Consider the following 12,574-nt stretch of genomic DNA (forward strand, 5'->3'; position numbering starts at 1 on the left):
ACAGTTGTTTACATATTCTACTTTAACCTCAATTCCTTCCTTTCTTTGCAATGTTAGAATTTTAAGAAGTATTTAACTATTGTTAGGAATATTTTGTAGAAATGTAATCTTTTTTATTTGTCTTTGCTAACATTTGCTCATGTTCTTGAACTAAAGTGTAACTCTTGTGTGGTTTGTGTTTTTATCTCTTTGAAAGACCGTATGCCAAACTAAATGTATTAATTCTTGGAAGTAACAGCAAAATACTTATTCCATTTGTGAGGCTTTAAATTTGGCTTAATGGCAGTACAGTAGCATGCTGTTTTAAGTACTAACCAGATGATTCATTTGTTTAAGCGTGCCCCTTGCAGCATCAGCAATATTCACTGTTCATTCACATGAAGGTGAGATAAAAGGCAAATTTGTTATCGAAGGCAAGTAATTATTTTTGGCAGAGAGAGACATAAATGTAAGTGGTAACTGGTGTGTATTGTATTATCTGGACTTCCCCTAAAACATCTTTTGAGGATGGTTTCACCTCTGATCTGTAAATTTAGATCTTTGGAACCTGAAGATTTAATGTTACAGTATTTGCCTGCCAAAATCTGAGCGATAGAAATCATTACACAGTTGTGCTATACAGAGGTTAGGGCACATTGTTAGGGAGAGTAGCAAGAGTCTTACTTGGCATCTAACAATGCTAAACCTGATACTCATACAGGATGCTTGAACTGTAAAGTGCTTCATTGTTCCTCACCTAAAAATTCACAAGAAAACGTAACAAAAATTATTGAATTTCAAAGAATTAGTTAATTAAATAAAACTTTAAAAAAAAATTGAGATACTGTTATTTTTCCTTGTGCTATGCCTGAGCCAGTGAAGAAGATTACATTTCCACCTCTCCGAAGTCTAAATATTGATCTGTAAAACATTTTTGATGATTCACTATTTCATGACTGAGTCAAGAATTGGCCACTCCACAGGATTAACTTATTTCTGTTCATAGCTGGTTTTAGTTACATGGTACATTGGTCTGGTGATGAGGAAAGGCTAGGCCTATACTCATTGGAGTTTAGACGAATGAAAGGTGATCCGATTGATGCATACAAGATTCTAAGAGGGCTTGACAGGGTGGATGTTGAGGGTGTTCCCCTCGTGGGGGAAATCTAGAACCGGTGGGGGGGCATAGTTTCAGAATAAGGGCCGCACATTTAAGACAGAGATGAGGAGGAATTTCTTTGAGAGTTGTAAATCTTTGGAATTCTCTACCCCAGAGAGCTGTGGAGGCTGTGTCATTGAATATATTCAAGGCTGAGATCGTTTCTTGAACTATAGAGGAGTCAAGGGCTATGGAGAGCAGGCAGGAAAGTGTTGAGACCAAGATCAGATCAGCCATGATCTTACTGAATTGCAGAAGAGGCTCAAGGGGCCTTATGGCCTACTCCTGCTCCTATTTCTTATGTTCTTAAATAACATGATTACAAACAAAGCCCTAGAACAGTGGAAGAGACGGGATAAATACAAATCAGCAGATGTTAGAGAATGAAGCAATGAAAGAAAGGTGTTACATATTGGTCTTCATCTCCAGTATCTTCTTATAATTATCAATGATTTGGAATTGAGTTAAATGGTTGCAATTTAAGTATCCAGTATCACACAACCTCTGCTGTAAAGAGGCTCCGATTTATAAATGTCTTCTGAAAAATGTAAGTAAAATCAAAATCTTCAGGGCAATTAAAGAACAAGTAAAGTTTAGAAAGAATAATTTTTGTCCAAAACTATCCAGCTGTATATGGAAAAAAAATAACTTAACAGAAACTTGTTTGTTTTTATAAATTGTAAAAATGTCAATTTTATACCAGAGTTACAAACCTTAAGTCTGGTCTCTTTCCCTGCTATGTAATTCAAATGATGTCAATTATGTTGTTCCTCAGAGATCTAAATTGAACAAATTTCAGTGTTTGCAAACACACCTGAAATAGTCAGATATACAACACTTTAGCTTTCCAGTTCAATTTGGTATTTATTTTTAGGAAATATGTATCTTTGGCATTTTGCAAAGGCTGGGCAAGTTAGAAAATTATTCTTTTACTTCTTGGTTTGAATCCTGCCAAGAGTGTTGGGGTGGAATTTGACTGATGCAGTACAGATCATGTATTTGCTGATATCCTTTTCTTTGTAACTGTGAATATTTCAAGTCACTTAATTGCAGGGAAGTTAGATTTTGTTGAGGTTTCCTTTGTTTCTCAGTCTATTTAATAACAACTCACAATTCAAGGTAAACTTATTTAAATGGATAAGTAGAAGGGATTGGAACTTCAAGCTGTGAAGGGTTTAGAGTAAAATAAACCTGATCGGTTTTATGATGTTTGTTAAATTTATGTTTGCTTTAGGGGTTAATTTTAGAGAGACAGCAACTTTTTGTATTCAATATTGTTTTGGAAATTTATTCATTTTCTGCATTGTTTTCCTCTGAAATTTTGAAAGACACATGACCTCAGCTGTTGAATTTAAGGTAGTTGTGCCAATGTTACTTTAATTAATGTTAGAAATAACAGATGAGGTATGAATCCAAAATAACTTACCATACAAATGATTTGAATTTTTGTCACACATGGGAAAAGATAGGCTTGCTGTCTCAGCAAAAAAGAGGACAACGCCCCCACACTTGAATTTAGATGTTGGTTGAATACAATATATTCTCTTTGCCATCCCTGAAATTGCTGACGTACACTGGCTGCTGATTCTCCATTGGCTCAAAATTGTTAGCAGACCTCTTTTATACATCATAGATATCAGTGTCCCGACATTCATCATCTGAGTGCCTTATCCGGGAAAGAGATCTGACTTGAGGGCTTCCAACTCCGGGAGATGTTTTATTTTCATTAAAAAAGCAAACACATTTCTGTTAATACATTTTTTGTGTGTATGCTAAGTGGTGTGGGTTTTCAATGTTAGACATATTAACAAAGCAAGTTTCAGCAAATGACCTAAGCTTTTACATTTTGGAGTGACATGTTCAAGAATTCAACTCTTATTAGAGGGGAGAATTGATCTATTTTACTCGTTTCAATTGTGAATATTATTGAGGAGGATTCCTAAGTTTTGTAGATTCCTGATGTCTAAAATGTGTGCTTTTAATTGGTTGTGATCATATCATCATCATCATCATCATCGGCAGTCCCTCGGAATCGAGGAAGACTTGCTTCCACTCCTGAAGTGAGTTCTTTGGTGGCTGAACATTCCAATACGAGAGCCACAGACTCTGTCACAGGTGGGACAGATAGTCGTTGAGGGAAGGGGTGGATGGGACTGGTTCACCGCACACTCTTTTCGCTGCCTGCGCTTGATTTCTGCATGCTCTCGGCGTTGAGACTTGAGGTGCTCAGCACCCTCTCAGATGCACTTCCTCCACTTAGGGCAGTCTTGGGCCAGGGACTCCCAGGTGTCAGTGGGGATGTAGCACTTTATCAGGGAGGGTTTCAGGGTGTCCTTGTAGCGTTTCCGCTGCCCACCTTTGGCTCATTTGCCATGAAGGAACTCCGAGTAGAGCACTTGCTTTGGGTGTCTCGTGTCTGGCATGCGGACTATGTGGTCTGCCCAGCGGAGCTGATCGAGTGTGGTCAGTGCTTCAATGCTGGGGATGTTCGCCTGAGTGAGGGTGTGATCATATACAATGATTCTAAACCCCCTGACCCAAACTCTCAAGACTCCTATCTAAATTCTTTAGGGATCGACACAGCTGACACAGTATACAGACTTCACAAATATCCAAGGACTCCATTATATTTTCATATTCCCATTAAAATATGGAGTGTCATAGGTCTAGGGTCAGCAGAAAATCATACTACCACTCTTAACAAGTAATGCTCTTTTGGCATCTTAAGGCCTTTGTTATATAATTTCTTGGTTATTAATATTAAAAACTGTTGGGAATGCCTGCATTTCTCCTAAAATTAAAAATACGCAGCACTCAAATTACCGACTTGGTTGCTGAATTATACTGCCACTTTTGCATTGAAATGCACACAAAGCTTCTTTACATGGACTTCAGAATGGTATAAGATGCAAACCAAACACTGAAAATATTGGAATCTGATAACTAAAACAGAAAAAAATGGAAATACTCCAAGTCTGGCAGCATGTGTGGAAACAAAGTCAGGTAGTTGATACAGGTCTAAGACACTTTCTCAGACTGGAAGATATTATAGATGAACAGCATTTATTTAAAAATGAAGAGAACAGTGGAATGGTGGAAGAGAAAAGGGAAAATAAATACACTGGGGGGGAAAAAATAGAATGACCTCTGTCGTGCAGGCCAGCCTCCCATCCTCCACCTCTATAAATTCAGCTCATCCAAAACTCTGCTACTTGTATTGTAACCAGCACCAGGTCACACTCACACTCTTTCGTTGAAATTGCTGATGTATGTTGGCTCCTAGTCTCTCATTTGTTCAAAATTGACAACAGAGCTCTTTCATACATCACAGCTGTCTGTCCCTACATTACTTCTCTTCCTAGCTAGAAGAGAAGTCGTGAACTTTGAAATTATTGGTTTTCTTACAAGTTTAAAATCTTATCCTCTTGTTTAAATCGCTTCGTGGCCTTGCCCCGTCATATCTCGGCAACCTCCTCCAATGTTACAAATCCTCCCCTGAACTCTTCGTTCTATTGACTCTGGCATTTTGTCCAGCCCTCCTCCCTTCATCCCACCATTGACAAATGGCAATAATCCAGAAAAAGTTCAAATACCACTAAGGAAGTTTGAGAATTTGAATTCAGTTTAAAAATAATAATGATAAATAAATAAATTAAAAGCTGGTATCCGTAAAAATGATCGTGAATCTGTAAAAACTCAACTGGGTCACCAATGTCCCTTACAGATGGAATCCTGCCACCTTTACCTGGTCTGGTCTGCATGTGACTCCAGACCTACACCAATATGGTTGACTCTTGAAGTGGCCTAGAATAGAGTTTCATTTGGGCTTTTTGGATATTTTTCTACTGTGACTGAAACTTTACTCTCATCATTAACTACAAGCAAGTTGCACAACAAAACAACAGTCTTGGCACCCTGAATTTTCCACTTTGCCATTAGCATTTGTAATTAAATATTTCAAAATTATTTTTTATGAATATGATCTGATTGATTAAATTGTGCTGAAATATGTTTAAATGCTTTTTACTATTGTTAACAGTACATTGTTTACTATTTCCTATTGAGGCACACCGGGACAAAATTCAGTGACGAGTAAGAGGCCACATCTACATTGATTTTTATGGGATGGTTTAATTAAATAAAATTACATGTTAATGCAACTGGCCTTGGATAATCTTCCTGTTAATTTCTAAAGTACCAGGTAAAAATTGTAATGAGTCATACAATATACATGTTACTAGTTGTATTGCTATCTTTACTATTTGTTTTAAAACAGGTACCAAAACCATCAGATGTTCAACTGAACACGGATAACCAAAATTGTCTTGTGGAGGGACCATGTGGGAGGAAACCAGGGCCATACAAGACAGAAATTATTGGTGGTGTTCCAATTATTACACAGACTAATCAGGTGAAAAACAAAATGATGTACTAATATACCTGGAAAATTACAGTGATAGTGAAGTAAAATGTATTTGTGCAACATACTTGACAACCTTATGGCTGGCTAACAGTTCAGACTTCATTTATAAAATGTATAGAAACCGATAGATTTTTTAAAAATTATATAAAATAGTCTACACTAAAATAATTGGATGCTGAATCTTCTGTGGCTGTAAATAACATTTATTTTAACAATTTTAATCCAGTTCCAGGGGGTATAGGTCACATCACAGCACAAAGCGATTATAACTTCGCTGAAAATGATCAATATTCCACTAAGTCAATGAGATGGTGATGTGGGAAATACAAATATGACATTGATTGAACTAGGGAAGAAGAAGTGATCATCTGACTGAGGTTGAGGCATAATGCTGAGGGCCAGTAAAGCAAGAGCTTTATATTGCATCAAGCTTCTGCTGAGTGTTGTTTGATTTCAACCAGTACTTACACCACCTCACCACCCGCACTCCCCCACCCCCCGCCCTGCCATTGTCCTCTCTTGAATGTATGATACCATGTCCAACAGGCTCTTTTATGTTGAAGTATTTATAGACATCATAATTGAACCTCCAAACATCCTCACACTGATTACAACTGATTCACTTTCTCCAACCCGTACCCAAAACGTAGGGCATTGAAGCTAATTGTAGTGCTCCTGTGGAGAACTGCTAATTTATCTGGGATTGAACTTGGGGCCCCTGTGGGATGTAGGACTTACGGCAACTGCCTTGTGAGTCTGCCATCGGTGCTGTTTTTTAATTTTCACTTTTGAGGGTTTAAAACTAAAGTCTAAGGTAACAAAACATAAATTCTATGTTTTCTGGTTAGAAAAAACGTTTCTGTCTCAAATCAGCAAAAATACCATATTCTCTTCATGTGCCATTGATGTACAGCTAATTCTCCTGAAATTTAATCGTGAGACAGTTGGCAGTTATTTTTTTAATTACTCTCAGAATGTTGACGACACGAATAAAAAAAAAGACTTGGATTTATATAGCGCCTTTCACGACCACCGGATGTCTCAAAGTGCTTTTCAGCCAATGACGTACTTTTGGAGTGTAGTCACTGCTGTAATGTGGGAAATGCGGGAGCCAATTTGTACACAGCAAACTCCCACAAACAGCAATATGATAATGACCAGATAATCTGTTTTTGTTATATTGATTGAAGGATAAATATTGGCCAGGACACCAGGGATAACTCTCGTGTTCTTCTTCGAAATAATGCCATGGGATCTTTTGCATCCACCTGAGTGAGCAGATGTGGCCTTGGTTTAATGTCTCATCTGAAAGATAGCACCTCCGACAGTGCAGCACTCCCTCAGCACTGCACTGGAGTATCAACCTAGATTTATGTGCTCAAGTCCCTGGAGTGGGACTTGAACCCACAACCTTCTGACCCAGAGGCAGGTGGTACCCACTGAGCCACAGCTGACACTACAAGACCGTGTTCATTGCCCATTCCCAATCGTCTTGAGTATTGCAGTCCTTGTGGTGGTGTGAGTCTTTTTTCAAATAAGCTAGTAAAAACTGAATTAGCATAATTTTAAAACACAATTGGATAAATAACAGGCTGGAATTAGAAATAAGTGTAGAAATAAGTGAGGCTAACACAGCTCACCATCATTTACGTGGAAGTCGGACAGTAACTTTTAGTGACTGCACATGTGTAGTTAAACACAGAAATCTGTAAGTTGTTATCCAAATGCGGCGTGCTTCCCAAAACCAGCCTTGCCGTCTGGCTTCCCATTCAAATTCATTGAATGGCACGAAGTTCTTGTACTTGCTTCAGAGATCCGAGCTGAACTCGCCAGAAAAAGTTAGGGCTTGTCCATTCCAATATAAGTACCTTTTAGCAGCATCGTAAGTCTTAATTACTGCCAAACAACCTCTCTGGCACTGAAAATTAACTTTTACAAGTGTGAAGTCGCATTCCTTAAAATCCTAATTATTGTTGGAGATTTGTCTCTATCTTTTAATCCAATCTTTCTTTCCATCTCTTTTTATTTTGCTTTCCGTACCTGATTTGACATATTCTAACTGGCTCAAATTCAGCGCTGCTCATTTACGATTCTTCAGTCCGATTGGTTAAGGAGATATTCAGTTGCGTGTCCTGTTTGCCTAGGTCCCAGATGCTCTGTAGAGGTTGCTACGCTTTTTGAATAATTGACTGACGGGAACTTTCAGTGCAAAAGCCCATAGAAAGTCTATGGGCAAGTACAAGTGTAATGAACAAGTGCCTTTCGTTTGCCGCTGACTGCAAGATCCAGTCAATTTAAAAACTAAGAACTCAACCCATGACATACCAAATGTGTGATTGCTTGATTCTTGCGTTGAATAAATTGTAAAGTGGGCTAACATCCCTTGCCTTCACAAACTTAATGTTTTTCATTCATATTTTGCTTTTACTTGTGCAGTTGGGGTAAAACATGAATGCAGGATGGATTTGAGAGTCAGGCTCAACTTTGTGTTATATTTGTTGAGTAAGATTCCCCTTTTTTCTGCCTTCTTTTAATGTTTTTTTACTGTCTGCCTTGTCTGACATTTCTGTAGCTGAGACGCCAGTTCAACACCCTGCCCCTAGGCAATTTAAAATGTCTCTGTAGCTAGATGCTGTGGAACTGTAGGACCATTTGAGCATGATTATCCTCTATGATTATCTTCCCTCTTCTTGCTGGGAAATGCTGCAGTCTTGTTTGCTATCCGAATTAATTAGTAAATTTGCAAGTTAAAGAAGCTATAATATTTTAGTTATCAAATTTTAATCCGAGATTTGGTATCCCAGCTATGAATGTGACTCTTTATACAGTATATTTAAATTACTGGTAAGTGTTGAAACACTAAGTACAGTTGAGGGTGGATCTGTTTGTACAGGGGTACTTGGATTACTGCAGTTACGTGTTCGATATCATTCAAAAGTTTTTCATCAGAAGTGGTCTTCCCTCAACCTTTTCCACATTTATAGGTTGAAAACATGTGGAAGTAATTCCTAGTACCACAGTTATGTCAATGTTATTGATGTGATCCTGATGGCTCATTCTGCATTTTTTTCAAAAAGGAAACTTTTATAATCAAAATTAGGTTCTTCTCAACAATTAAATTATTTCTATCCACGGGAATAATTTACAGAATTAAAAATATTTCTTGAAATGTTATACAGCCTGTATAATTATGTTAATCGTCCTGGTCAGACCAAACTTGGAGTCTAGACTTGCAATTTATTGAAGCCAGTTTCATCTGGAAGGCTGCTTTCAAATGTTGACCAAATTCTTAACCCGTTAACTCTACAATCTACCAAATGTTACATGCATGTATGACTGATCAGCCATCTGGAAAGTATTATGTATTTTGCATGCCTCTGTGTTGTTTGATAACGTAAAAATGGATTTTAGTTCTAATTTCTTTTGTCTTTAATGGCTTTATATCTTTGTTTAATAGGAGGGCATGGAATCTCTGGAAGGAATCGAGAAAAGTAATTTGAAACGTTCCCAAAGTCAGTTAGCTTATTTTATTGGCAAACCTACATCTGATCAAGCAGTCATTAAAAGTGGTTACTGTGTTAAACAAGGAGCAGTGGTGAGTAACTAGAGCCTGGAGAAGTGCTAACCGTACTAGAAGCTTCACAATATAATTACAATTATTTAAACTTTGCACACAGTTATAGAAGTGCGAACGACTCATCAGGCACCTGCATGCCTTCCATTACTGTTTTCATAAATTTTCTTCATTCGAGAGGTTAAAAAATTTACAGGTACTAACTTGGCCATTTTTTTCCCCTTTGATTGATAGTTATAAAGCTTAGAAGTCGAACATTTAGCCACATATTGAGCATCCTCGCTCCCCTTCAAACACTCCTAGGTTTGGTATAGCATGCTCAAGTGTACTGTGCATCAACAGGATGTGCCATGCCAACCTGAGGTTCCAACTTACTCGAAGTTATATGTGTCCTTATCCATCAAGAACATAGAAACATAGAAAATAGGTGCAGGAGCAGGCCATTCGGCCCTTCGAGCCTGCACCACCATTCAATATGATCATGGCTGATCATGCAACTTCAGTACCCCACTCCAGCCTTCTCTCCATACCCCCTGATCCCTCTAGCCGTAAGGGCCACATCTAACTCCCTTTTGAATATATCCAACGAACTGGATTCAACAACTTTCTGTGGTAGAGAATTCCATAGGTTCACAATTCTCTGGGTGAAAAAGTTTCTCCTCATCTCGGTCCTAGATGGCTTACCCCTTATCCTTAGACTGTTCTGGACTTCCCCAACATCGGGAACATTCTTCCTGTATCTAACCTGTTCAATCCCGTCAGAATTTTATATGCTTCTATGAGATCCCCTCTCATTCTTCTAAGTTCCAGTGAATATAAGCCTAGTCGATCCAGTCTCTCTCATATGTCAGTCCTGCCATCCCGGGAATCAGTCTGGTGAACCTTCGCTGTACTCCCTCAATAGCAAGAACGTCCTTCCTCAGTTTAGGAGACCAAAACTGAACACAATATTCCAGATGAGGCCTCACCAAGGCCCTGTACAACTGCAGTAAGACCTCCCTGCTCCTATACTCAAATCCTGTCGCTATGAAGGTCAACATGCTATTTGCTTTCTTTACTGCCTGATGTACCTGCTTGCCTACTTTCAATGACCGATGTACCATGACACCCAGGTCTCGTTGCACCTCCTCTTTTACTAATCTGTCACCATTCAGATAATCTGCCTTCCTGTTTTTGTCACCAAAGTGGATAACCTCACATTTATCCACATTATACTGCATCTGCCATGCATTTGTCCACTCACCTAACCTGTCCAAGTCACCCTGCAGCCTCTTAGCATCCTCCTCACAGCTCACACTGCCACCCAGCTTAGTGTCATCTGCAAACTTGGAGATATTACATTCAATTCCTTAGTCTTAATCATTAATATATATTGTAAATAGCTGGGGTCCCAGCACTGAACCTTGCGGCACCCCACTAGTCACTGCCTGCCATTCTGAAAAGGACCTGTTTATTCCCACTCTTTGCTTCCTGTCTGCCAACCAGTTCTCTATCCACGTCAATACATTACCCCCAATACCACGTGCCTTAATTTTGCACACGAATCTCAAGATTGTGACTGCCACAACTCCTGTTGTGTAGGACTCTTGCAACAGAGGAACAACATTTTAATTGTGTCGTATGTGCTGGATTTAAACCAATGGCAGATACAAGGACAGTGTGCCTTGCCCCCATTGCCATTTTACTGAGTTTGTATATTCAGAACATTATTTCACAAAAGATGAGTTTGTGCCTTACAACAATAGGAGAAAGTTCTCTTCATATGGCATGTGAAATTTGTCAGTACAAGAACTCAAGGAAAACCTCTTACTGAGCTTTGGCACTAGGCAGTATGCCTTCATTTGAAAAAGAACCTAGAGATTCTGTTCAGATATGGTTCCTTCTCATGAAACTTCAGAAACAAGTATAGCCAACAACAGTGCCATTAATGTTGATATTTGTCCCAAGGAGCATAGCAAAGTTGTATTCGGACAAAAATGGATTTGAAGACTATGATATTAGGAGGGAAGACCAAATGTTTAGTCGACGAGGTCGGTTTCAAGGAAGGTATTGGAAGAAGAGAGGAAGGTGGAGGGGTTTAGGGAATGTGGGATGAAGGGAGGCGGGGATGCACAAGACTCCAGAGTCTGGGGAACAGAAGGTCAGGGGAATTGTAGAGCTGGAGGAGGTTACAAAGATGGGAATGGACAAGACCATGAAGGAATTCAAACACAAGAATGAGAATTTTAAATTTGAGGCATTGGGGGATGAGAAGCCAAAGTAGGTCTGCAGGAATTGGGGTGATGGACGAGCGGAACTTGGTGCAAGATAGAATACGGACAGCAGAGTTTTAGATGAGTTGAAGTTTTTGTAACGTGAAAGATAGGAGAAAGGTCAGGAGAGTATTGGAATAGTCAGTGGTATAGATGAGAGTTTTTAGCAGCAGATGGTTTGAGGCAGGGGCAGAGGAAGGTGCTGTTACAATGGTGGAAGTAGGCAGTCTTTGTAATAATGGAAAGGAATTGGTGCAAGGGTATGGAGTTTGTGACAGGCTGGAGATAATAGGTTTTAGTCTTAATATTTAGTTGGAGGAAATTGTGGCTCATCCAATGTCAGACAAGCGATCTAACACCACTGAGGCAGAGGAGGAGTCTAGTAAGATAATGCAGAGATGAAGCTGAGTGTAGTCAGTCAACATTTTGGAACTGACCCAAAGTCTGCAGATGATGTCCCAGTTGGTGGTATGTAGATCAGGTAGAGGCGATGCTTAAAGATAGATCTTTGGGAAATTCGAGTTAACGTTGAGGGAGCAGGAAGAGAAGCTGTTGCTGGAAATTCTCTGGCTATGATTGGATAGGCAAGAATGGAACCAAGTGAGGTAGCCCCACTGAGTAGGGCAGTGGAAGAGAGGCATTGGAGGTAGATTGTCTGATGGACCATGTCAAACACTGCAGAGGTGAAGAGGAGGGATAAAGCACCATGAATGCAGAGGATGTCATTTGTGACTGATTATGACTTTTTTGGTGCTGTGGCTGGAAACTTGATTGGAGAAATTCACATGGGTAATTGCAGGAATCGTGAATGCGGATTTGATAGTGATAACAGGTTCATGGACTTTGGAGATGGGATGGCAATTTGCAAGGTCAAAGTGTTGAAAGGTGGATTTTTTTGAGGTATTGGCATTTTTGAAAGGGATAAAGAAGGACAGTACTTTAGAGGAAATCAATTAATGAGCATCATAGCTTTGGGAAAGAGCAGCTACTGCAGCCAATAAATGTTACATTCTCTGAACTGAATAAATACGCTTGTGTCTCTTTCTGGCTTTTCCAAGTACATATTAACGGAATTAAACAAAGAGCTATTGGGTGTCATTGTTTCTGTTTCTATACAGCAGGGTGCATCCAGCATCAAACAGTGGATTAGGGGAGGTGCTGAATGGACGGGTTGGTGACCCTGTCTT

General features: G+C 39.2%; 1 protein-coding gene across 8 annotated transcripts in view; it reads left to right on the forward strand.

The window, feature by feature from the left end:
• The window catches only part of plekha1b (pleckstrin homology domain containing, family A (phosphoinositide binding specific) member 1b), a 126,965-nt gene that overhangs the window by 93,574 nt on the left and 20,817 nt on the right, over window positions 1–12,574 (forward strand). For all 8 annotated transcript variants that reach the window (XM_070876697.1, XM_070876699.1, XM_070876698.1 and 5 more), the window contains exons 6-7: window positions 5,415–5,549; window positions 9,019–9,156. In XM_070876697.1, coding sequence (XP_070732798.1) covers window positions 5,415–5,549; window positions 9,019–9,156 — 273 coding nt within the window. The remainder of the gene's footprint in view (window positions 1–5,414; window positions 5,550–9,018; window positions 9,157–12,574) is intronic.

Source organism: Pristiophorus japonicus, chromosome 3 (assembly GCF_044704955.1).
Source record: "Pristiophorus japonicus isolate sPriJap1 chromosome 3, sPriJap1.hap1, whole genome shotgun sequence".
In the NCBI taxonomy this organism is placed as follows: domain Eukaryota; kingdom Metazoa; phylum Chordata; class Chondrichthyes; family Pristiophoridae; genus Pristiophorus; species Pristiophorus japonicus.